This window comes from Aplidium turbinatum, chromosome 18 (genome assembly GCF_918807975.1).
Source record: "Aplidium turbinatum chromosome 18, kaAplTurb1.1, whole genome shotgun sequence".
In the NCBI taxonomy this organism is placed as follows: domain Eukaryota; kingdom Metazoa; phylum Chordata; class Ascidiacea; order Aplousobranchia; family Polyclinidae; genus Aplidium; species Aplidium turbinatum.
In genome coordinates, this window is record NC_137489.1 from 20576807 (window position 1) to 20599310 (window position 22504).

Sequence of the window (22504 nt, forward strand, 5' to 3'; positions counted from 1 at the left end):
ATTACAAAACATATTTATTTAGAAAAAAACTGTCTTAGAAATATTATATCTATTAAAGGGTTAAGGTGTTTCAGGTAAGTTTGATGATCTACTGTATTCACTTCTTCACTGGGGTTGGTTAAGGGTTACCATCATTGTATTTTACCTAACGCATCGCCTTTTCAAGCTAAATTGCGTAGACTTCCATTTGCTGTGCGTGATGCGGTTGCAACCGAGTTGAAACGACTAAAAAAAGACGATGTCATCGAGAAAGTTGCATCTTCATACTGGATATCTCCAATGGTGATTGTTTGGAAGAAATAAGGTGATACCCGATTATGCATAGATTTTAAGAAAGGTCAACGAATCTATTACTGTGAAGACGTACACATTGCCTCATATCGAGGAATTACTTCATACTTTAATTGGAACAAAATACTTTGCTCGTTGAGATTAAGCATCTGCATACCACCAATTACTACTTTGTGAAGAAAGCAGACACCTTACAACATTTACAACGCATGAAGGGCTATTTCGTTTCAAACGTGTTTGCTTTGGGTTGGCGTCTGCTCCTTCTACGTTTCAAAAACTGATGGGCAATGTTTTAATAGGGTTAAAAAGAGTTCAGTGTTACCGAGATGACATCATTGTTTACGGAAAAACAAAAGAAGAATACGAAATTAATTTACAAGCGGTTTTGATCAGAATTTGTGACAGCGGGATGAAGCTTAATGACAAATGTGAATTTGGTTTAACATCAGTAAAATTTCTGGGTCACTTGATTACGTCTGAAGGTTTGTGTCCCACACAGGACCAAACGAAGGCTATTTCTGATGCTTCTGTTCCAACCAATAGAGCACAACTTTGTTCCTTTTTGGGGTTGGTTGGTTATTATGCAAAATTTTGCCCAAATTTTGCTTCAGCGGTAGAATCAATGCGATCACTAATTCGAGGAAATACTCCCTTTCAATGGAGTGAAAAAGCCAACTCTAGTTTTATCAAAATCAAACGTTTAATTACTTATTAGCAGAGAGTAGTACACTTGCTTTATATGATCCAGAATAGACTGTGCCAAAAAATGGCGAGGTTCATGGATTTTTCCTTAACTTTCTGAAAATTTGTAGTGGACTTTTATAAACACAAACGTGAAAAAAAATGTTGAAAACAATCACGTCACAAGGTCGCGCTGGGCGTTTCTATGGTTACCAGTAGCCTACTCATTTTCATAAAAATTGTCATATTTCGAAAACCACTGGAGATAAAAAGATGAACGTTACATCAAAAGCTGCAGAAGTGGCATGTTTATATCTCCTCTAAGAAAACTTTTTATTCTAGGACTACTTGAAAAATATTTATAAGCAAAAAACTCAATTTTACTATTTTTTTGTAGTAGCCTACCGTAGGGGAAATAGCAAGACTTATTGGACATTATTTTCTTTTTTGCTCTCATATCTTCAGCTTATATTAAAATAAGACAACATTTTTAGAGAATACGGCCAAGGTCAATGTTTATTTTTGACTGTGTAAATATCTTGACAATCGAATTTATTTTTGTGAGGTTAAAGCTTATACAAACTTTTTTGAAGAGTGTATTGTATAATCTGTCCTGCCTCTGAAAAACCTAGTGTACGGTACACAAGCAAACATTGAAAAACAACACATGTTTTTTCACTTTCATTGCAAAAACAAGAACGTAAAAATGTGAAATAATAATACTTAGTCTATCTATAAACACTTTAATTGCCAAAATAAGATTAATTAGCGTTACATCAATATAGCTCTTAACTGTGTAAGAGGCGTATTCATAAGGGGGGTATTACGTTTAGGAGAACGTACATTAAACTTACATATTCACATTAAACTTTCTGAGCAGTTGGCCTTATGCATCAGTAATCAACATTTTTCAATGTAATGTCAAAAATCAGTTGAAAACAAATCACATTATTACTTTCAGTTCAGTTCAGTAGGCCACTGGCCATAGCTCTAAGGAGAAGCGTAGGCATTTCTCTCTATAGCAGCGTTCATAATCTTGTGAGAAATCAAGAGCTTTGGTCTAAGGGGCGCAACTCCGCAATCTACGACATGGCCGTAAGTGTCTTGCTAAATACCCAACCACATGCTCTTGAGCTGTTTAGAACCAGCACCCTATCGAACGTCGAACCAGGCCTTCACCACTCGGCTCTACAGCCAACTACCATTATACTAAAAACAAAAATAGATTATCTTGAACACGCTCAGATATCGTCACCAGTTGGTGTCACTGCGCAAGAAACTGACATCGCGCGCTGTGCTACTCAAGAACTTGCCAGGCTCCAGCTACTGTGCACTTGTTTGGTGTCGCAGTGTTCATTGCCACAACATCGACACTGCCATAATCAGCTACCTGCGCGCAGTGATCGGATGCCTGCGTCCCACACTATAGAACAACCTCCCTATTCTTGCAGGCATCCATAAAAGGATAGACCCTCTGCCCCAGAGGCTCACATGACGAAGAAGAATTTTATGTGGTATCCTAGCAGTGGCGTAGCCAGGAATTTTGAAAGGGGGGGTTTTGACGACCAGCGGCGAAGCCCGACCGCGTTTTCGCTTAAGACGGCACCCAGCGGCGGGGGGGGTCTGGGGGGCTTCCCCCAGAAAATTTTGAAAAATTACTTTGAATTTGGTGCATTCTGAGAGCATTTTCAACAAAAATGTGGGTATGAACATTCCTGTAAAATGGTGCTGTCAGGTGGCATAGCAAAAGGATAAGATCATGTTTTCTTCGGCATTTTTCGGAAATAAAGCTAAGTCTCTATGTTTTCTTGTTGTTAAGTTCCTGGCTGAGATGGATTCCTGGCTGAGATGGCTATTCCTGGCTGAGATGTTTGAATGTTTGGTATTGGCAAAACTCGCTTTTTTAATGCAGTTTTGTTTAAAATTAGGCTAGTTTTTTTTAGACTGAAAGCATCATTCCCAAGCATAAAGAGACTGAAAGCTTCATTCTCAATATCGTGACGTTACACGCGGTAACCCCCAAGGCCCGACCCCCCCCCCTTTGGCTATGCCACTGGCCATTGATATCCCAGGTCTTCATGATATCCCAGTAATGGTTTTAGTTTAGACTTTATCCATTTCTTTCTCACTGATCACTATAATAGGCTTACAGAACACTATGCTACATTGGCATACCTGGGGTGGGGTAGGTGGATTGGGCCATGTATTTCGTATTGGCTTAGTCTATAAAACAACATTGTTACAGTAATTGCTTTGACAGAGCAATGCAAAACATATTAAATGCCTTAATCTACGTCGTTAACTACTAAAACATTTTAAAGGGGGAGGAGGGGGGCATGGCCCAATGCCCCCCCTGCGTACGCCACTGTAATCCTAGTCTATATTTCTTCAATTCAGAATTCTACGCTTTTGCGTATGCGCGTAGTCATGCGCACAAATCGAAATGACCATTTTCCCTTGTTTTACGATGAAACCAGAGCAAAAAAATGTTAGCAGCAGTCTTGCAACATATTTAATGTTTTACAGTACAATAGCAAATAATATTTGAATTTCAAATGCCATAAACACAAAGTGACGTCAATACAACATCATGCAATTTTTCGCAAAAAGTAATTTTTACGGTAGAAAGGGAGGGGTGGACAAAATTTCCAAAAAATTATGCCAGAGGTTTTAGAGTGTCCTGTTATATCCTAAAAGATTTTGGATTTAATAAGCGATAAATACCACATTTAAAAATATAAACAGACCTAACTCAGCAGCAACACTGCATTTAACATTATAAAAACAATAAGCGAACGTTTTCGGTTAGTTATACAGCTGTGTTGAAGCCTATAAGAGAAATATTTTAATTTTTCTTTTGAAATATTTCTCTTATAGGCTTGAAAAGAAGTGTGTCTGTATGACTAGCCGAAAACGTTAGCTTATTGTTTTTGTATTATGATGTTAAATGTTGTGTTGTTGCTGAGTTATGTCCGTTTATGGTTTAAAAAAGTTACCTCTACCCGAATTAAAAATACAAAATATTGAAAGCTTCGTCCCAAAGCAAATTCGATTTGACACGTGGATGGATTTATTATCCGTGGATTTTTCAGCAGATTCCGCTGTATTAGTTTCTACTTGTTATCGATCTCAGCAAAGGGCTTTCTGTAGTCATGTCTTGGTAAAGTCTTAAATTGCTGACTTGTTTCACTGCGGCAACAATCCATGTTCCTGGTTTTCACATTTGGAGTTCTGTTGTTCCTCCTTCAAGTCCGCCCAAAGACTTCAGGAATAATCGTGGGCGTCGCGTTGTCATGGATGATGTCGCGTTGTCATGGGTGATGTCACGAGCCTAAAGCTTCCGAACGTGACACTTTTTATATAAACCATTCTTGAGTGGTCTTCGTTTTGTAAATGTTGTTCATCAAAGCATCTTCAACTTCTCTTTGTGTCAACTCATCCGCGCCCTCTCCCAAGTGATACTCTCCCTTGTGGGCAAACCAGTATCGGAAAGTCGCTGTAGCGAACACGAAGAGCGTCACGATTGCAACCACTGCTACCACTAAACACAAAAACATTAACATCGACCTTTAACCATAACTATGTTTCGACTAAAATGGTTTTGTGCATTTATAGCTAAAAAGATCTAGTCAAACATCAGGCCTTTAGCCAAGGCTTTAGCCCAGTGATTAGGCGCTCGACTCAAGATCAAGCGATACTGGTTCGACTCTCGGTGTGTGCGTTTGAGACACGTTTTTCAGAACCGTTTTCTTTTAACTGCTTTGGTGACAACTAATGGATAGAATAGCTTACAGACGACAACTATGAAAATTTCACTCTGTCAATTTCAGAGGCCGCCCTGCGTCAGTGATTATATCAAAGCTTATACAAGTATGACAAATTGCTAGGACAACCTTCTGTCAGTCCGACGGATAAACATTCAAAACCTAACCTTCATAGCCTACGACACCACTGTCTATGGGCATGGCAGTGATTCCAACCGTCGGTCCGCAAAGTATCTTACTTTCTTTCGAACTAATTTTAGTATAGAATCGTAAGCATCGTAAAACCTCCTATGTGAAATTCACTTTCGCAGCAGCAGCAGTTCGCAGCAGCAGTTCGATTCGCAGCAGCAAAGCTAAAGTAGGCCTACCAGTAGAATATCTTGCTATCCTTGATACCGAAAAATTACTTCGACATATGTAGCTTTCAAAAAGTTTTGCAATAAAATTTCACTAAATGAGCATTTGAGCAATTTTGCCTTAATTTGCCGATTGTGCTCCCCCCTGACTTTGACTTTTCATCACGTCATCAAAGGAGTGGAAGAGTGTTTTGAACTCTCAAGGTGGGGAATTGTTTTTGAAGTGGGGTAAAAACACTTCAGCAACCCAAAGTGTATTTCTCTACTAAAAGAGCTGTTAGTGTTCGGAGCTGACGTCAGTAATTTGCATCAAAAAACGTTCAAACCATTATCGTAATCAAGAGTAACAACTTATAGATGTTTGCTAAATTGATAGATCGCTCTGCATCTCTCAACATGACGTGTATTGTTTGATTGGATGCTGAGATGCCACAAAACTAAAGTAGACCACATCATAACGACATGTTGCGATGTCACCTGCTAATATGGCCGTGCTTGTGGTTGGCTGACCATCATCTGAGGAGTTCCTTTGTGAAGATGTTGAAGCAAGAAGCGAGGTCACATTGAACAACAGTAGAGGATCTACAATTAAAGTTTTTGTAAAACGAGTTGTTTCGATGCACTGGTAACAAAATCTCAGCAATCGAACTTTGTGGCAGTTTGCTCAACTTTGAGTTTCATTTTCACCACATGGGTTTACTCATCTATTGTAATCCTACTACTCCAGTGGTTGATATTAGATGGATTGTAGAAAACTTAACTTCACGTAGCTCTTGATGACGTCACCTGCCCCTGATCGCGTTCGCCTTGGTAGATTAGCAAAGTGACTTCCCATTGCTTATGAGGCGCCGAGTTCAGCAATGCAATAGCAACCAAAGCCTTCACATGTAAACGCGGCTTCTTAAACATTCTTATCCAACCATAGAAACATACACACAAACGAAAAATAAAAAATCTAACAAAAATCAAATGCTTGCGCTAACAAGTTGAAATTAGCTGCAAACTGGTTGTTGGCATTTCCAGACAGCCACTTTATCTGGCCCAATTCTGGTAAAGATCTGGACCAGATAAAGTGATTGTCTGAGTTGGTTCTGCTGGGTCTAGGTTCGGTTCCAGGGCATTCACATTAAACACTGTGAAAATAGAACTGATTGTGCAGGAAGCAGCGAAGATGAGACAATAAAATTAAAAGCATTTACGGAAACCGTTTCATAAACCATACAATTCACACAACTACACATAATTTTGATGTATTTTGTTGCGTATCCCAAAACATGGCTTACTCTGTAGCATATGTAAAGAGCAAATAGCCTAAATAAAGCGCATTGCTATATGAAGAATTTCACTTAGTTCAGACCAAAAGTAGGAATTGAATGCTTTGTGATAGCCTATTTCAATTTACAAGTTCTGTCAAATTCTCTAACCACTTCCGCTCGGCGTTTCCGTGCCAATTCGTCGGACGTCGGCTACTCCCGACAGATTTTTCTTGGTTTGACTGCGGTAGTCGGTTTTTGCCGTCCTTTGTTAGCAGTTGAGAGGGGAATCACCTAATGGTTCTGTTATCTTGAGGCAATGATTCAGCTGTAATAAATCAGTGTTATAGCGGAATTTTGTTTGTGAGAAATTTGCCTGTGACGTAAGCTTTCTGAGCAACTGTACAGTGCTTCCACTTTGGTGGTAATTACCACAATTGTGGAATTTCTATCATGCTTGTGGTAAAAATGTAGTAATGAAAAATTTGTGGTAAAAATGTGGTAATATGGAAATTTTGTGTGGAAATATTGCCAAAATGTGGAAATTAAAAATTTGGTTGGTTGATTGAATCTTTATCCTCGGACTGGGAAAGCTTCTTGAAGAGCTTAATCCTGGCAGTTTCGCATACTTGTAGAGGCTTTGAATCACTGACGCAGGCCCGGTCACCGAGATTGACAGAGTGAAGTTTCCGATTGTTGAAGTCATGTTGCCGGGAAATTATTCCATCCATTAGATGCCGCTGAATGGAGAGCAATCCTTAACGTGCGTTGCTCAAGCGCACACCCGAGAGTCGAACCAGCGCCGCTTGATCTTGAAGTTTCTTTGTTCCAGAAGTGACGCACTAACCAATTGAGCTATCGGGGCGGTTTGAAAGTTTGACAAGTTTGACATCGTTTCTTCTTCGTTTGAACCTTGTTCTTCGCCACTTCAAGGGTCGAGGGGCTCTGCCTTTTACCACCCTTGGGCAGTGGCGGCGACGCGGTCTAGATGTTTGGGCAGGTGTCGAGCAGCCATTCAATTGATTCGTCATCCAATTCACGCAGACTACGCACACCATTTGGCGCATGGTAGATGGCGCAATTGCAAATGGTGTGGTCTACGGTTTGTTCCTCCTTGCCACACTCACAGATCGCGGATGGAGCCATCCCCCATTTGTGCATGTTGAAGCGAAATAGTCCGACGCCAGTACGCAGGCGGTTGAGCCGCACCCAGGCCTTCCTTGGCAAATGCATTCCGGTTGGATGGTGGCTGGTATCGGAGATGAAACTTTGGAGTCTTGAGGAGTTCTTCTTCCACTCCGAGCTCCATTGGTGGTCCGCCCAGGTAGCCGCACTGATGGATTGGTCTTCAGCACTTTTCATCAGGAGTTGTGCGGCACGTACAAATGGGTGTCTCGATTTCAGTCGCTGAGGTTTCTCGTTCACAGACTCGTAGAGATTTGAGTAGAGCAAGTGGTTGTGGTTCGTAGCGCAACGAGAGAGAGACAGGATGGCTTCTTCGCGACGAAGCTCAGCTGGTTGGATGCCTACAAGGACAGGGAGATTTTCCGATGGTGTAGGTCGCAGGCATCCTGTCACGATACGCAAGGCGTTGTTTATGGCAGTGTCGATTTGATGCCAGTGGGCACTGCGGCTCCAGACAGGTGCACAGTATTCTGCTGGAGCGTGAACTAGCGCGATGGTGGCAATGCGCAGGGTATTAACTCCGGCTCCCCAGCCAGAGCCGGCCAGGCGCCTTAGCAAAGCTGTGCGTGTTGAGATCTTTTTGCGTAGTGACTCCAAATGTTGACGGTAAGTGAGCGACCTGTCCAGGACTACCCCTAGATATTTAGGGTTTGGGCAGAAGGGCAGGGTTTGACAAGAGCTCGGTTCTTATGAGCGAGCTGCTCGATCACATCAATCTTGCTGGATGTGATGCCCTCAGCGTTCAGCTGTAAGATGGTGGGACGACGGTACTTGTCGACAATGGGACTGCCGCGCTCTGAAAAGAGCGGTTCTCGTGGGGTCTTGTGCTGAGAGCTCCGGGTCGAGGTTCGGTTTTGACAGTCTTCGTTTCGCATATTTATAATGCTACTTACAGGGGCGACCGCGTGAAGGTGACTGTTCTTCCCCCCCTTCCCTTTCCTTCCCCCCTTCCCTTCCCCCCCTTCCCCCTCTTCCCCCCTTCCCACATCGTTTGAAAGTTTGACATAAAATAGGTACTATCAATAAATAAGAGCATTTAAACTGTTGTCTTCCGAAATCGAACAGATATGCAAAAAACTACTTATAATAGCATGCGACTAGCATGTTCTACTGCTTTCGGTTTGATTTTGGAATGCATCCTGACTTTTGACTTTGAATGTAGGGTGACCATGTGATCATATTCATAGTTAAGATGTCTTTCAGAATCTAGCTGCGGTGTCAAGTACAGTACTTTGCATACTTACATACATACATACAAGTACAGTACAGAAAAGTTCAAAGCTGTTAAAAACAAAAACTTGCAGTTTGGAATTCTTTTTTAGTTCTGGGTAATGATCAAAACCCTAACCTTATTCCTAAGTCTAACCCTTCCTAACTTTAATCCTAACTCTGGCAACATCTGATTGTAACCATGGCATCAAGTGGGTAAAATAACCACTTTATTAATGTAAAAGTCAGTCGAAATACGGTTAAAATCGGGAAGAAAATCACAGTAAAAATGTGGTAATCTGAGGACAAATGTAGTGACAAAACTAGATACAAGTGGTAATCTAGCTTTGTAAAAGTGGAAGCGACTTGAAGGACTTGAAGGTATTCCAGTGGTTTGCTTAGCTGTAGAGGTGGCAACGTGAATCTTCTGTTGTAAACCGAAGTATTTTTCCACAGGGGCGGGTTTAGTCTGATGGAGGGCCCCCTTGCAAAAAATATTAAAAACTATCTCTACGTCTACAGTAGCATTAATCCAGCACTGCACTGCACTACACAGCATTTTGCAGAAACTTTAAACACTGAAAGAAAAAAATATACCACAAAACTACTTTTTTCACGTCTGGGGGCCTTTCAAAACGGGAGCCCGGGGCACCTGCACCTGGATGGTGTAACCGATCGTTTGTTCAAGATAAGACCTCTGCTTGATGAATTTCTCCACAATGTTCAGGAAGTCTATTGTCCACAGAAGCACATCTCTGTGGATGAATTTATGCTGAAATTTCACGGCAGGCTAAAGTTCAAGCAATACAATCTTTCCAAGAGGGCACGGTTTGGACTAAAGCTGTTACGACTCTATGAATCATGTGGGAGTATGTGTGGATACACCTGGAATTTCAAACATAGGATCGAGACGGATCGAGAAGGATTGAGACAGTGCTGTACCAGCAAGTACAAACGTGGTCATAAATTTATGCCATGATTTACTTGGAAAAGGTTATTATCTTTTTATCGATAACTGGTACAGCAGTCCACAGTTATTTTGCACATTGCTGCAAAACAAAACCCACACAGTTGGTACAGTTAGGCTGAACCGGAAGCACATGCCAAGCAATCTTTCGAGAAAAAAATTAAAAAGAGGAGAGCACGTGTTCAAGACAGCAAATGGTGTGATGGCAATGGTGTGGACAGGTGCGGATTTAGGGGGGGCAGAGGGCCCCTTTTTGAAGGGCCCTTTGACGTGGAAAAAATGTGATTTTGTGTTATTTTTGTTTTCCTTTCAGGCTTTGAAGTTTCTGCAAAATGCTGTGCAGTGCTAGATTAATGCTACTGCAGAGGTAGAGGTGGTTTTTCGCGCCGTTAGTGCAAAAAAAATTTTGTACGGGGCCCTCCGATCTAAAAGTGCCCCGGGCTTCCCATCAGCTAAATCCAGCCCTGAGTGTGGAAGGACGTAAAGATGTTCTACATGGCATTCATCAGAACTATGTCCAACAGGTAAAACCAACCTCAATGGAAATCCCATCATAAAACCCACTTGTGTGATTTCGTACAATCAAGGGATGGGGGAGTTGATCGTTCAGATCAGCTTTCAGCAACCTGCCGCTCTGTAGGAAAGCACACAAGGTGGTACAAAAAGTTGTTTTTTTATATAGTGGACATAACATTGGTGAATTCATTTCTACTATTCAAAATGCTCCATCAAGAGCACGGACGATTGACTTTGCCAAACTTCAAAGTCATGCTAGCCCTTGAGATGTTGGAATCAGCAGAAATTCCAGAGTACCTAAACCCTGGCCGAAAAAGATCTTTTCCCACCCCTGACCGTCTCAGAGCTGAAGATGGACTTTTTTGGCTTTCATAGTTCCAAGTGTTCGTTTATTTCGATGTAAAATCAAATGTCAATCACTGACAATGTTCGCCTTTATACAAGACAACACTGCTGTTTTCATTTTTGAAAGTGTTCGTTTATTTCGATGTAAAATCAAATGTCAATCACTGAAAATGTTTGCTTTAATACAAGACATCACTGCTGCATTCATTTTACAAATTTTTTTTTTTAATTTTAAAGCAAAATTAAATGTCAATCACTGAAAAGGTTTGCTTTTATAGAAGACACTACTTTTTGTACAAGACAGGCAAAATGCAGAAACGCGAAAAAAAAAAGAAAAAAATGTCGTTTACCGCGTCACGATCACGGCGCGCGAATGCCGATGGGAAGTGGCTAACGAAAAATATCAGAAATTGCTCTGAATTGTCTTGAAATTGAAACTCACCAGCTCCGCTTGGCATGTCATCTTCAAACATTGAGTTGTTCATTGATTTCAAAATATCTAGCCTACAAGTAAAGGCAGCACTGCAATTGTTAACATCACAATGGGTATGTGTAATAAAACGATAAAACAACTTTGTAGTGTTTTATCGTTCCATTAACAACAACAACAGTTCAACAAAGAAGTAAGAACGTGAATTTTTCTCAGGTTTTTCCAATAAAACTTAATCATGTAGCACTTGTTTTATTGTATATACACAGTTATTGTCATTGTCCTGGTACTTTCGTTAGTTAAACATAACATTTTCGTTCACATGGTACAATTGCTCACACGCGTTCCAATCAAATCAGTGCCTTTGTACTCTTCACCTCAATTACATTCTTGCATTGTTTTCTCAGTATAAATTGCGTGGCGTTTAACATCACTTTAGGTGAGTCCACTACTGTAGTGCAAACGACTACAATATTTCACTTCGACTTATTTTGCCTGTTTTGCTTTATTCTGTATTTTGTTAAATACAAGTCTAGTAAAAATACAACAGACTTAACTAGCGTCTCCGGCAGGGTTTTACAGGCATGGAGAAACTGGTCGAAGTCTGGTAACAGCAAAGTGTCATCCAAGAACAACAACAACATCGTCTTAAAGAGCAAACCAAACTACTCTTGGAACAACTACACACAAACCTACTTTCAAACGTGCAGGGGAAGCAGCATCGTAAACCGAACAAGCAACCAAGCTGGCCACAGAATTTGTTTACGGCACTCCACCGGCACCTGTTGCGAAAGTAAAAGCCACCAGCAAATCTCCGAAAGCACAGGTAGCCTACTTTCTTTACGTCGAAAAAAATTCTACCGATGTGATAATTCCAACCTAAACGCCAATGACTACACGTTAAAATGAGCCACCTGCCATTTCTGCACTCCTACAAGACGCTAAACGTTTGGCCACAAGAAAGCTAACCAGTTCAAACCTTCTAAGGTAAATTCAGGGATATCTTGGTACTAGTATTAAGATATCCCTGGGTAACTTGTATTGAGGAAACTAGTAACTTATGCTATCTAGGGAATTTCTATCGATAGATCCTTCTGTCTAATCTACTTTGCAAAGCATCCAGTTGTGCGACAAGTCTGGAGAAAGCATGCTTCTTCGTTTGCAACGAGTTCAAACATGTTTTTAAACCCAAACTCGGGTGCTTACGAGATTATGAACTAGACATAGATTTTAAATCTGATGTTAAACCTGTTTTTCTCAAACCCAGGCCTGTATCTTTCGCCCTAAAGAAGACTTAGCCAAGGTCTATACTTTCGGTATTGCACGTGGTATACGGGCACCAATGCAGTTTCGTGATTGGGGCACACCGGTTGTTCCAGTCCGTAAGCCTTCAAACTCTTCAGAAGCAAAGGCCAAGTTACGCGTATGCGGCTACTATTCAATCACAGTGAACTCTTACCTGTAGACTCATCAGCATACGCTACCCTTGCCAGAAGACTTAATGCACAAGTTGGGTGGAGGGTATGGTTTCAACAAAATAAACTTGGCTGATGCCTACAATCAGATTCGATTTGGTCCTGACAGTCGAAAACGACTCGCATTAAGCACTCACCGTGGCGTACTTCTACAAAACATTTTACCTTTTGGTATATCTTCTGTCAGGTTATTTTCAGAAAATAATGGACGACCTCGCAGACGATCTTCCAGGTGTTGCAGTCTATTTAGACGAAGTTCTTGTCACTGCCACTACTGCTGAGGAGCATCTCCAGAATCTCAGATCTCAAAGGGCCTGAGGTGTAGAAAAGACAAGTGTAAGTTTACACAACTTCAGGTAGAGTACCTCGGACACATCTTGTCCAGGCCGGGCATCTCCAAAGGTTCCAAGGTAAACGCCATATTGGAGATGTCTGCTCCACTGACGAATCCTCTCTTTGTTCGTGTTTAGGTTCCTTACAATTTTATTCAAAGTTTCTACCGTTGAACACTCCCACGGTAGCGGAACCACTATACTGTCTCACGAAAAAGGACATTCCTTGGGAGGCTCTTTTGTTCAACTCAAACTCATCACATTTCGATGCGTCACTTCTGGTAGGTATCGCATATGATGCTTCTAGTGTGGGTATTGGTGCTACTCTTTTCCACCGTTGCCTAGATGGCACAGAACGGCCTATAAAAACGCTTCAAAGGTTTTAACAACTTCTCAGAGAAACTAAAACCCAGTTCAGAAAAGTCTTTGTCGATTATTTTTGCTCTAAAAATTTTATCAATATCTCCTTTGTAGCTCTTTCGTTTTAGTCACTGACCATAAGCCGTTACTTAGTCTGTTTGGTCCGACCAAATCGATACCTTCTTTGGCAGCAAATAATTTAGCTTGTTGAGTATTGTTTTTGTCACAATTTACATATAGGCTACTATTGAGCATTGGAAGACGAAGGATCATCAAAATGCTGATGCTCTGAGTCGCGTACCAGCAGGAGGGGATCTTGTTTTTAATGAAGAAAGTACAGATGACATTAATATCGTCTCTGCTATCGATACCTTAGATTTGCAGGCCCAAACCCCAAACGCTGAATCACTACTACGTACAAATCTTTTAAAGATCCTGTAACTTCTAATCTACGGTAATGCGTTTTATTCATGAAGGATGGCCGGCCAAGTCTTCCCCACAAGACTCGGTCAAACGGTTCCGTAAGTACGCAGACTCTCTTTCTACTTGTTACGGATGTATACAGTACTTTACGGTTCCAGAGTGATCATCTCGTCCAAACTTTGTCCTTCTGTCCTCAATTGCTTCATAAGGAACATTTCGGCATTGAAAGAATACAGCAGTTGGGAAGAACTTCCGTTTATTGGCCAAAAATCTATCGAAACATTACGGAACTTTGCCACAAATGTAGGACCTGTGGCGAACACCAACGCAATCTAAACCCAAGGTCCAATCATGAACTGTTCCGGAGGTATCGTGGAGTCGCCTACACATAGATCATGCGGTAAAATTGAATGGGTGACCATTGGTTATACTCAGCGTCGATGCCTTTTCCAAATACCTATGTATTCATGCAACTTATCTTCGACAACTACTATCAACCTGCTAAAAAAACTGTTTTCGCATTTTGGCTATCCCCATACTATAGTTAGCAATAATCCTTTCTGTAAGGAGAGGGGTATGGTGCACATCACGGGTGCCCCTTATCATCTGGAAACCAATGGAGCGGCTGAGCGCCTCATACGTACGTTCAAGCAAGCGCTTCGCAAGTCTGCCCCTCCTAAAAAATAAGCCATCTTGGAATTCCTACGACTATTGAGGCTATTCAGACTATTTGAATTCCTACTTCAGGCAGCTAGGCTGCTCTCTAGGCCAACTACTCAACAATCGTCAGATTTGAACAAAGATCGACACGCTTCTCCCCACATCGTCTCAAGTAGTACCCAGACAAAACACTCTCAACAAGGACGCCTCCGAAAATACGAAGCGACAGCCGACATCTCAAACCGGGAGATCTCTGTTCGAGCTGTCCACTTCACGACGAAATCAAGACCATCGCTGGGCTCTAGCCAAAGTAATTAAGCGCCAGGGCAGTCGAATCTTCCTGTTACGTTTGCTTCCACACAGCCCGACCTGGAGACGCCATATGGACCAACTAAACATTTTTATTTTGCACAGTTTCTGACAATTTTTCTACCAACCTAACACGTGTTGGCCTTGGTTGAATTGAACATGTTGAGATTGCCAAAGGAGGGGGTAGGGAGGAGAAATTGTTTATTCATCTTAGCTGTTAACTAAACAAAACAATCGTAGTTAATTGGGCCTAGGTCGGAGCTCTGCAACGGGAAAGGTGGACAAAATCATTATAATTGTAGCTGTTGCTCGAGAATGTTGGGATTTTGCCAGGGGGGGGGCGAGGCCTCCCTGGCCCCCGGCTGGCTACGGGCCTGAGCCTGCTATTTTGTCAACTTCGGACTGCAAGCAAGCTTGGTAAAAGATAAGCATAGACCAAACAATGCAAAAAACAGAAAATCAATAAACTGCAATTCAGTTTGTTATTTTCTAAGACACGATTTCAGTTTTCTGAGTTTTATTTGATGTTTTGCGAGATCACTTTAATATAAGAGGGTTCTGTAGCTCAAAACAGTTAGGGTAAACCGGGGTAAAATGGGACACAAATGACTATTTCTGTTGCTGGACTAAATAACCTTACAGCTGGCATGAATATTGTTTTGCAGATTTTGCAAACAATCAAAGGGTGGCACAAGCCCATAAAAATTTCAAGGCTACCACCTCGGGAAGGTCAACTTTTTTTAAAAAAGAAAAAGTGTCCCATTTTTCCCGGGTGTGGGAAAAATGGGACAAACGAATTCCGGAGCTGGTATACAAGCCCCCCACCCCTTGGTAACTCATGACAAAGACAGGACTCGACCAAACATATAGGGTGAAACTACTTTACCTTTGCTTTACTGTTCACACTTCAATCCACATGTTTTGGTCAATTCCTCTTTGTCATGAGTTACCAAGGGGGTGGGGGGAGGACTTGTATACCAGCTCCGAAATTTTTTTTGTCTTGTTTTTCTATTCACTAGGTATAGTGAAACAACTTTTAACAACAACAGTTTATTGAAAGAACAAGTATTTTGCTGATTTAACACAACAAACAAAATGAAATGTTCGTGTACAAATGAACACTATTTCGAGATATGTAGAATGAATAAACAGCATAATGAACAAAAATGGTGGGTGATGCCATAGTAAAGTTAATGGGTTTGTATTTAAAATTTAAAAAGATAAACTACAGAATGATTTAATGCTGGAATAGACATTGCCACTAAACGCTGTGATATTGCATGATCTATTACCGCTATTTTTTTCATAAAAAAGCATGAGCACTGATTTGTGACTTTAATGTGCACTTGGTCATTGCGCCTGTAAAAGTGTAAATCCAAAAGTTACAGATAAAATACTACATTAAAGCAAAAGTACACATCATGGAAAACAATTACACCACAATTGAGCACTTTTTGTAAACTGTCCCATTTTACCCAGACGTGTCCCATTTTTCCCTTGTCCCATTTTACCCCGGTTTACCCTAAAAAAAACACTTTGCTAAATCGTTGCCTGCTAGTGTGATGTGATATGCCAATCATCGTAAGTTAGTTTGACTGTGTACTGCAGTGGTTCTCAAACTTTTTTTTGTTGCGACGCCTCTGGAAAAGTTTTCTGGACTTGCGACGCACCAGCAAATAAAAGTTAATGAGGAAACTTATTATTAAAGTTTTGTTTGTTGATACAACAACAAAAAGCAATGCATATTATTTAATGTGACGTGTGGGCTTGTTTGTTTTTACAAAGTTCATTAAATCTTGGGAGAATTTTTGAAATTGCCACCCGCATTTTTCTTTCAGTGTTTATTGGTGATCGAAATTTGCTTTTTATCACCGCCAAGGCATAAAATCCTGCTTCACATAAATAGGACGTGACAAATGGGATAATAATTCGTAGTGTTTTCTTCACCAAAGCTGGATAATCGCCATTCATTGAAATCCAGAAATTTACCGGATTTCCTGAATTAAACATCCTTTTCAGGGAATTGTCACAAGAAAGGTCAATGTAGGCTTCTTTTTCTTGTGCAGTAAAAGACAGTGGAGTAGGTTGGACGAAAGGATCACGAATCCATTCGTAGTTTGATAAATTTTTCGGGAAGTATTTTGCAAATTTCGACTCGAGCTTGGACAAATGTTGCCCAAATATGCTTCACAAATTTGAAGGCAGCGTCATACTTTTCTTTTCAAGCAAATTGGACAAGAAAGTGAAGTATCGAGAGCTTCCAGACAGGTTTACTATATCTTCCTTCCACAATAGCAGCTTTTTAACGAATGCTGCAATTTTATCTGAAATGTCATTTTTATTCGGCCCTTGCATAGAAATGTTCAGTTTGGCGAAGATATCACACAAGTAAAGTAAGCCAATTTCAATAAAAAATTGTTCTGAGCTAAACAATCTGCAAGTGGATTATTTTCTTGCTGCAAAAAAGCTTGAAGTTTATCCACCAATTCGTAGAAGAGTTCAAAGAATTTTCTAGGCGAAAGCCACCTGGACGAAAATTAAAAGAGCAAACTCCGATGCGCTGCATTCATTTCTCCAGAAAGTTTTTTTGAAAAATCTTGACTTAAGTGGGCGTGTTTTAATGAAGATAACAACTTTGATGACAACTGAAACTGCTAATCAAAGGATTAACCTCATCTTTATAAGATAAACTGAATTCAGCTACGAAACGAAACTCTTCTGCGACGCCCTTGGAAAATTGAAACGACGCACCAGGGCGTCGCAACGCACAGTTTGAGAACTATTGGTGTACTGTGTAAATGACAATAGCTAACGCTCAGTGAAGTCAATCAGGCTCGAAATATTCAGTACCAGATCAATTGCTTTCCACTCCTACCACACCTATAAATACTTCAATGCACAGCTGCTACTTAGGCTCTGACGTGAGCTAAGCGTGAAACAAAACTTTCTTTTTACTTTTTAAAACAGATTTCAATCACAAAACACAGATGATGTACTTTGACGCCAACTTTTCATTTGCAAGACAGTACAATATTTGTTGGCTCAACATAACTCTGCGCTGCGTTGTGACTTCCTGTATGTCTGCTAGTCATGCACTGACTGAAATCATCACCACTGTTGTGCTGGTGCACGTTGCAACAGAAAGCACCATCTAACGGCTAGCCTAACATGTAATGAGTCAGCAAATAGATGATAACGCAGCACAAACATTTCACCAACTAACCTACTTTACAATAATTCAACGTGTATAAGCGTTCAATCGATAACGTTTTGTTTTTTATAACCAGTGTATTGTCTTAACATCAGGCTAGGGCCTGTGAGGTTTACATTTCTTGCAGGTTGGAAAACTGCACAATGATGTGCTGTGCTAGTTGGCGGTCGCCACAGGCGCGAGCACGAGAGCCATCGCTGGCACGATTTTTCGCCTCTTAGGTAAAGTTCCGTATTTGTGACTAAATTAAGACTCATTGTATGTATGAGCCTACGTTTTCAAATGTTTTTGTTTTGCTAGTTTCATTTTCTATCCAGCTCATCAACAAGCCATGTTTGCAATTTATCGATGAAAACAGATATTTTTAACTATAAGAAGTTGGAAGAATGTTGTTCTGAATTTGAAGTTGAAAACATTTCTACAATCTAGCAATAAAATTTGGATTTATTGAATTAAACGTTGTCATGTATTGAGTATATGACGTAACCGCAACTTGGCATAACTGTCAGTTTTGTGTCGTCAGAGAAGCCACGTGACCTAAATAGCTTCCTGCATCATTCGTATTGTGCAACAAATCCTCACAGTGGTTCGTGCCGTTGGCCTATCCAATCGGCTCAACGTGCGTCTGAAACTGTGTTATGAATTCTTCTGGCAATTGTGTTTTAACTGACTGTGCCACCAAGTCCAAGCTTCTGGTGATTAACTTAGCCTTCCCCAATCTTGGTTCAGGCGGTTTCTAATTCTAATAGAATTGTCAAAGTAAATATAAAACATAAGTAAACAATAATTGCTATTAATACTGCAAGAAGTGTCCGCCCTGTTAGCTCAGTGGTTACGCGCCCGGCTCAAGACCACGCGGCGCAAGTTCGACTCTCGAGGTGTGCGCTTGAGCAACGCATTTCAGGACTGCTCTCCATTCAGCGGCTCCTAGTGAATGGAATAACTTCCCAGCAACAACACTTCGACAATCGGCAAACTTTACTCTGCCAATCTCGGTAACCGGCCCTGCATCAAAAGCCTCCACAAGTATGCAAAACTACCAGGAATAACCAATCAAGGCTTTGTCAGTCCAAGGATAAAGATTCCAAAACCAACCGACCAACCAACCAAGTGCTCAACGCCAAGCATAAAGTCAAGCAGAGCAAATTACATCAAATATAGTTATTACTTCCTATAATACAAACGAATTTCTATTATACAAACAATCGGGAAGCTGATCGTGAGCTACATGTTCAGAACAATGGAAATCGTCTGTCCTTCTTCCCCGAGCCAAGATATCTTGGCGTGACGCTAGACAGATCACTCACAGACCGTCACTGCGCAGAAAACTGACATTCGCGCTGCGCTACTCTAGCTGGAGGGCGAGGGCTTGCGTAAAGCAGCCAAGCCCTTGTCTACTTTTCAGCAGAGTACTGTGCGGTAAAGCAGTGCTCACTGCCATAACATCGACACTGCCATAAACAGCGCCCTGCCCACAGTGACCGGATGCCTGCGTCCCACACCATTGGACAGTCTTCTCATTCTCGCTGTCATTCAACCCGCTGAGCTTCGTCGCGAAGAAGCCACTCTGTCTCTGGGCAAACGGCACTGGAGCCTAATCACCTTCTCCACTACAAGACACCCATTCGTGCCACCGCTCAACTTCTGATCAACAAAGCTGATGAACAAGATATTTCTGGGGCTACTTGGGAGGACCATAAATGGAATTCTGAATGGAAGTCACGTACCACCAGACTCCATTCGTTCATCCCCAACGCCGACACACGCCCTACCGGCCTGACACTACAAAGCAGTGTTGTACGTTGACGCCGTCAATTTGACGGCAACTTTTTGTTGACGCTGAGGCTAGCGCCGTCAATTTATTTTTCAGTTGACGGAAGTGATAGCGCCGTCAACTATTTTGCCGATTTTAAGCGTCAAGCGCTAAGCGTCATTTTTTTGTTCTCATGGAAAATCTCGTTTCACAATAAGAGTTTCACAATGTATTCTGGCCAGCGCGACTCATCCGAATTACCGGCTTTTGCGTTGGTTGGAATGGCTCCCTGGAATACATGCGGAAGAAGTTCGCCAAATGGTGATCACCCATGTATTGAGAACGAGGGATCAGAGACAGAAAACGAAAAATCCATGAATGGCATCGCGGACGTTGAATATACAGTACTTTATTTCAAGAGCTCTATGCCCCTGAAGAGAGCGATGTTGGTGCAGTGGACCTCGTTAAAAGATTTATACATGTTAAAATATCACAGCACGCTTGGAACAGTGATACCTTTCCGACTAAACGTTTTCAACTTGTTTTTGAAATACAACACACCAATAGGCTACCAACCAGCGCTGTTGTGGAACGCATGTTTTCACTTGGAAAGGGCAATATGCGCAGGGGCTCCGGAAGCGGGAGGGGGGAGCAGGGGTAACGGATGCCCCCTGCCCTCAAATTTCTGTGGATGGGGAGGGAAGAGGGGGCAATGGTGCCCTTTTAAGGTCATGTAAGCTACTGCACACTTTGCAATATAACAATTTATGCTATTCGCTTTTAGCCTAATTATAATGTTCTATTTTTGCCTCAAAATAATATTCACGACACAAAATTCTCCATCACAGTAAGTTATATTACATTATTATAAAATAGCATGATGCCCTTCCGTGCCATTGTTCTTTGTATAGCGGACACTTGTAAAAAAATTGGCCTTTCAGCAACAAAAGTGCCCTTTTTTCATACTCCTGCCTCTCCAGTCAAAAATCGTTCCGGCGCCCCTAAATATGCGTCCCAAACGCAGCAGATTGTCAGACAAACGTTTTGAAATGCTTGTTTTTCTGCAAGGAAATAACTAATAGGCTGAGCAGCTAATTAAAATACAGTCTCAAAACGTAATACCTGCTCTTTATTTATAGCTATTGTTAGCCTGAACTTGGTTGAAATATTTCCGTTTTATGAGACGCTGGCAAAAAATAGCGCTAGAAATTAGCGCTGACGCCGTCAATTTCTTCAAGAGCTTACGCAGTCCTTTACGCCGTAAAGTTTTTAGGCAATTCGCGCTGACGCTGACGCTGTCAAATTATTTCAATGACGCGTACAACACTGCTACAAAGACGGGCATTGGTGCGCATCAACCGTCTCCGTACGGGCGACGGGCTTTTCCGCTCAACCATGCACCAACAGGGAATGGCTTATTCCTCCTCCTGTGAATGTGGTGCTGAGGAACAGACTGCAGACCACATCATCAATGACTGTACCATCTTTAAGCCACCCGACGGAGTGGAAGGTCTGCGTGTCTTGGATAATAAATTCAAAGACTGGCTGCTCTCTGGTAGTCTTCTAATGTAGTCCGGGAACATCGTGAATCTGGGGTGGTAACAGGATAGACCGTCGGCCTCAGAGGCGCACACGATGACGATCATTCAAAATTAATATGGTGAAGTAAATTTATGTTAGTTATTATTTGTCATCTTTTTATAACTGGAGTATCATACTTCACATTTTTGCATCAACATATTATCATCATCCAAAACTGGATGACCCTCACAACATCCTGAATCTGGGGTGGTGAAAGGATAGACCTTCGGCTCCAGAGGCTCACTCGATGACGACGACGATACAAACGACTTTTTTCACACGAGTCAATTCAATAAGATATTTCATTTTCTTGATTGCTCTCTATGACCTCTACAACCTGTTTCACCCTAACAGGGAGATCATCAGGAGGTCCACAAAACCATGCATCAACAATAAATCATTAATACCTGAAAAGATACAAACATTGTAACCTTAACTCAATCTGCAAAAAAACTCAGAATTACAAAGGCCTACCACCATCAGATGCCACAAAAGCCTTAATAAGTGTTTTAGCCAACCGCGCCAACAACTTGGTCACATTCTCAAATAACAAGAAAAAGACTTGAAACTTAATGGATTTCCTAGGAAAATGGCAGAACGGCACATTCATTTCTCGACCAAACGTCACGTCAAACAAAGCAACAGCAAACCTTATAACAGTTTCACCCCCATTCCATACATACAGGGAGTTTCTGAGTCGATAAGGTGAGCATTGAATCGCGCCGGAGTTAAAGTCGCTATGAAACCGTTTCGAACCATCGGCAATATGTTATAACTACCAAAAGACCCTACCCCTTTTTACAATAAATGTGGTGTTGTCTATGAAATTCCGTGCAATGATAGTGACGCAGTTTATATTGGCCAAACTGAACGCAGCATAAATTCCCGGGGTCAAAGAACATCGCAGAGCTGTCAAAAATATGGAAGATGAACAGTCAGCTGTTTGTTCACACATGCTGAAAGAAGATTACAGAATTAACTGGTCAGAAACAAAAAAATTGAAAAATGGAACAAATTATTGTCAACGCACCACGACAGAAAGTTGCTTCATCAACATCACGTCAAAATAATGTAATGTACTCAAACGGAACGATGGAAATCTATTACCGAGAGCTTTTAAACCGTTAGGTCATTGTTTCTACACCCAGGCTTCATGCCTATTTGAACACAGTTGGAAACTCTATTGTAATTTAGTTTCGTCTCGGATTTCTGTTGGTCTCCACTGCTTCGAATTTATGTTTAATGTTGGAAGTTTTTACGTAAATTCAACGTGGAAAGTAACCGCTCACATATCTTTGGCCAATCGTTAAAATAACGTCTGTTTCAGTTTCTCTTGCCTTCAACCACAATACCGGATATGACTTTGCAAGTTTTATTTTGTATGTTATTCGCTCTGAGGATGC

General features: G+C 41.3%; 1 protein-coding gene across 1 annotated transcript; it reads right to left on the minus strand.

Moving 5' to 3' along the window:
- Positions 1-3471: 3471 nt before the first annotated feature.
- Positions 3472-11085, minus strand: LOC145787805 (uncharacterized). Its single transcript, XM_082599632.1, has 3 exons — positions 11010-11085; positions 5570-5674; positions 3472-4513 (listed from the first exon to the last, which is right to left on the minus strand). Exons 1-3 carry the CDS (start codon positions 11050-11052, stop codon positions 4329-4331), a joined length of 333 nt encoding a protein of 110 aa, XP_082455758.1. The 5' UTR covers positions 11053-11085; the 3' UTR covers positions 3472-4328.
- Positions 11086-22504: the final 11419 nt, after the last annotated feature.

Coding starts and splice junctions, on each gene's coding strand:
- LOC145787805 (XM_082599632.1), bottom strand. CDS start 11,052: ATGAACAACTCAATGTTTGAAGATGACATGCCAAGCGGAGCTG. Junction 5,675..11,009: donor TGACATGCCAAGCGGAGCTG/GTGAGTTTCAAT, acceptor CTTTAATTGTAG/ATCCTCTACTGTTGTTCAAT. Junction 4,514..5,569: donor AAGCACGGCCATATTAGCAG/GTGACATCGCAA, acceptor TTTTGTGTTTAG/TGGTAGCAGTGGTTGCAATC.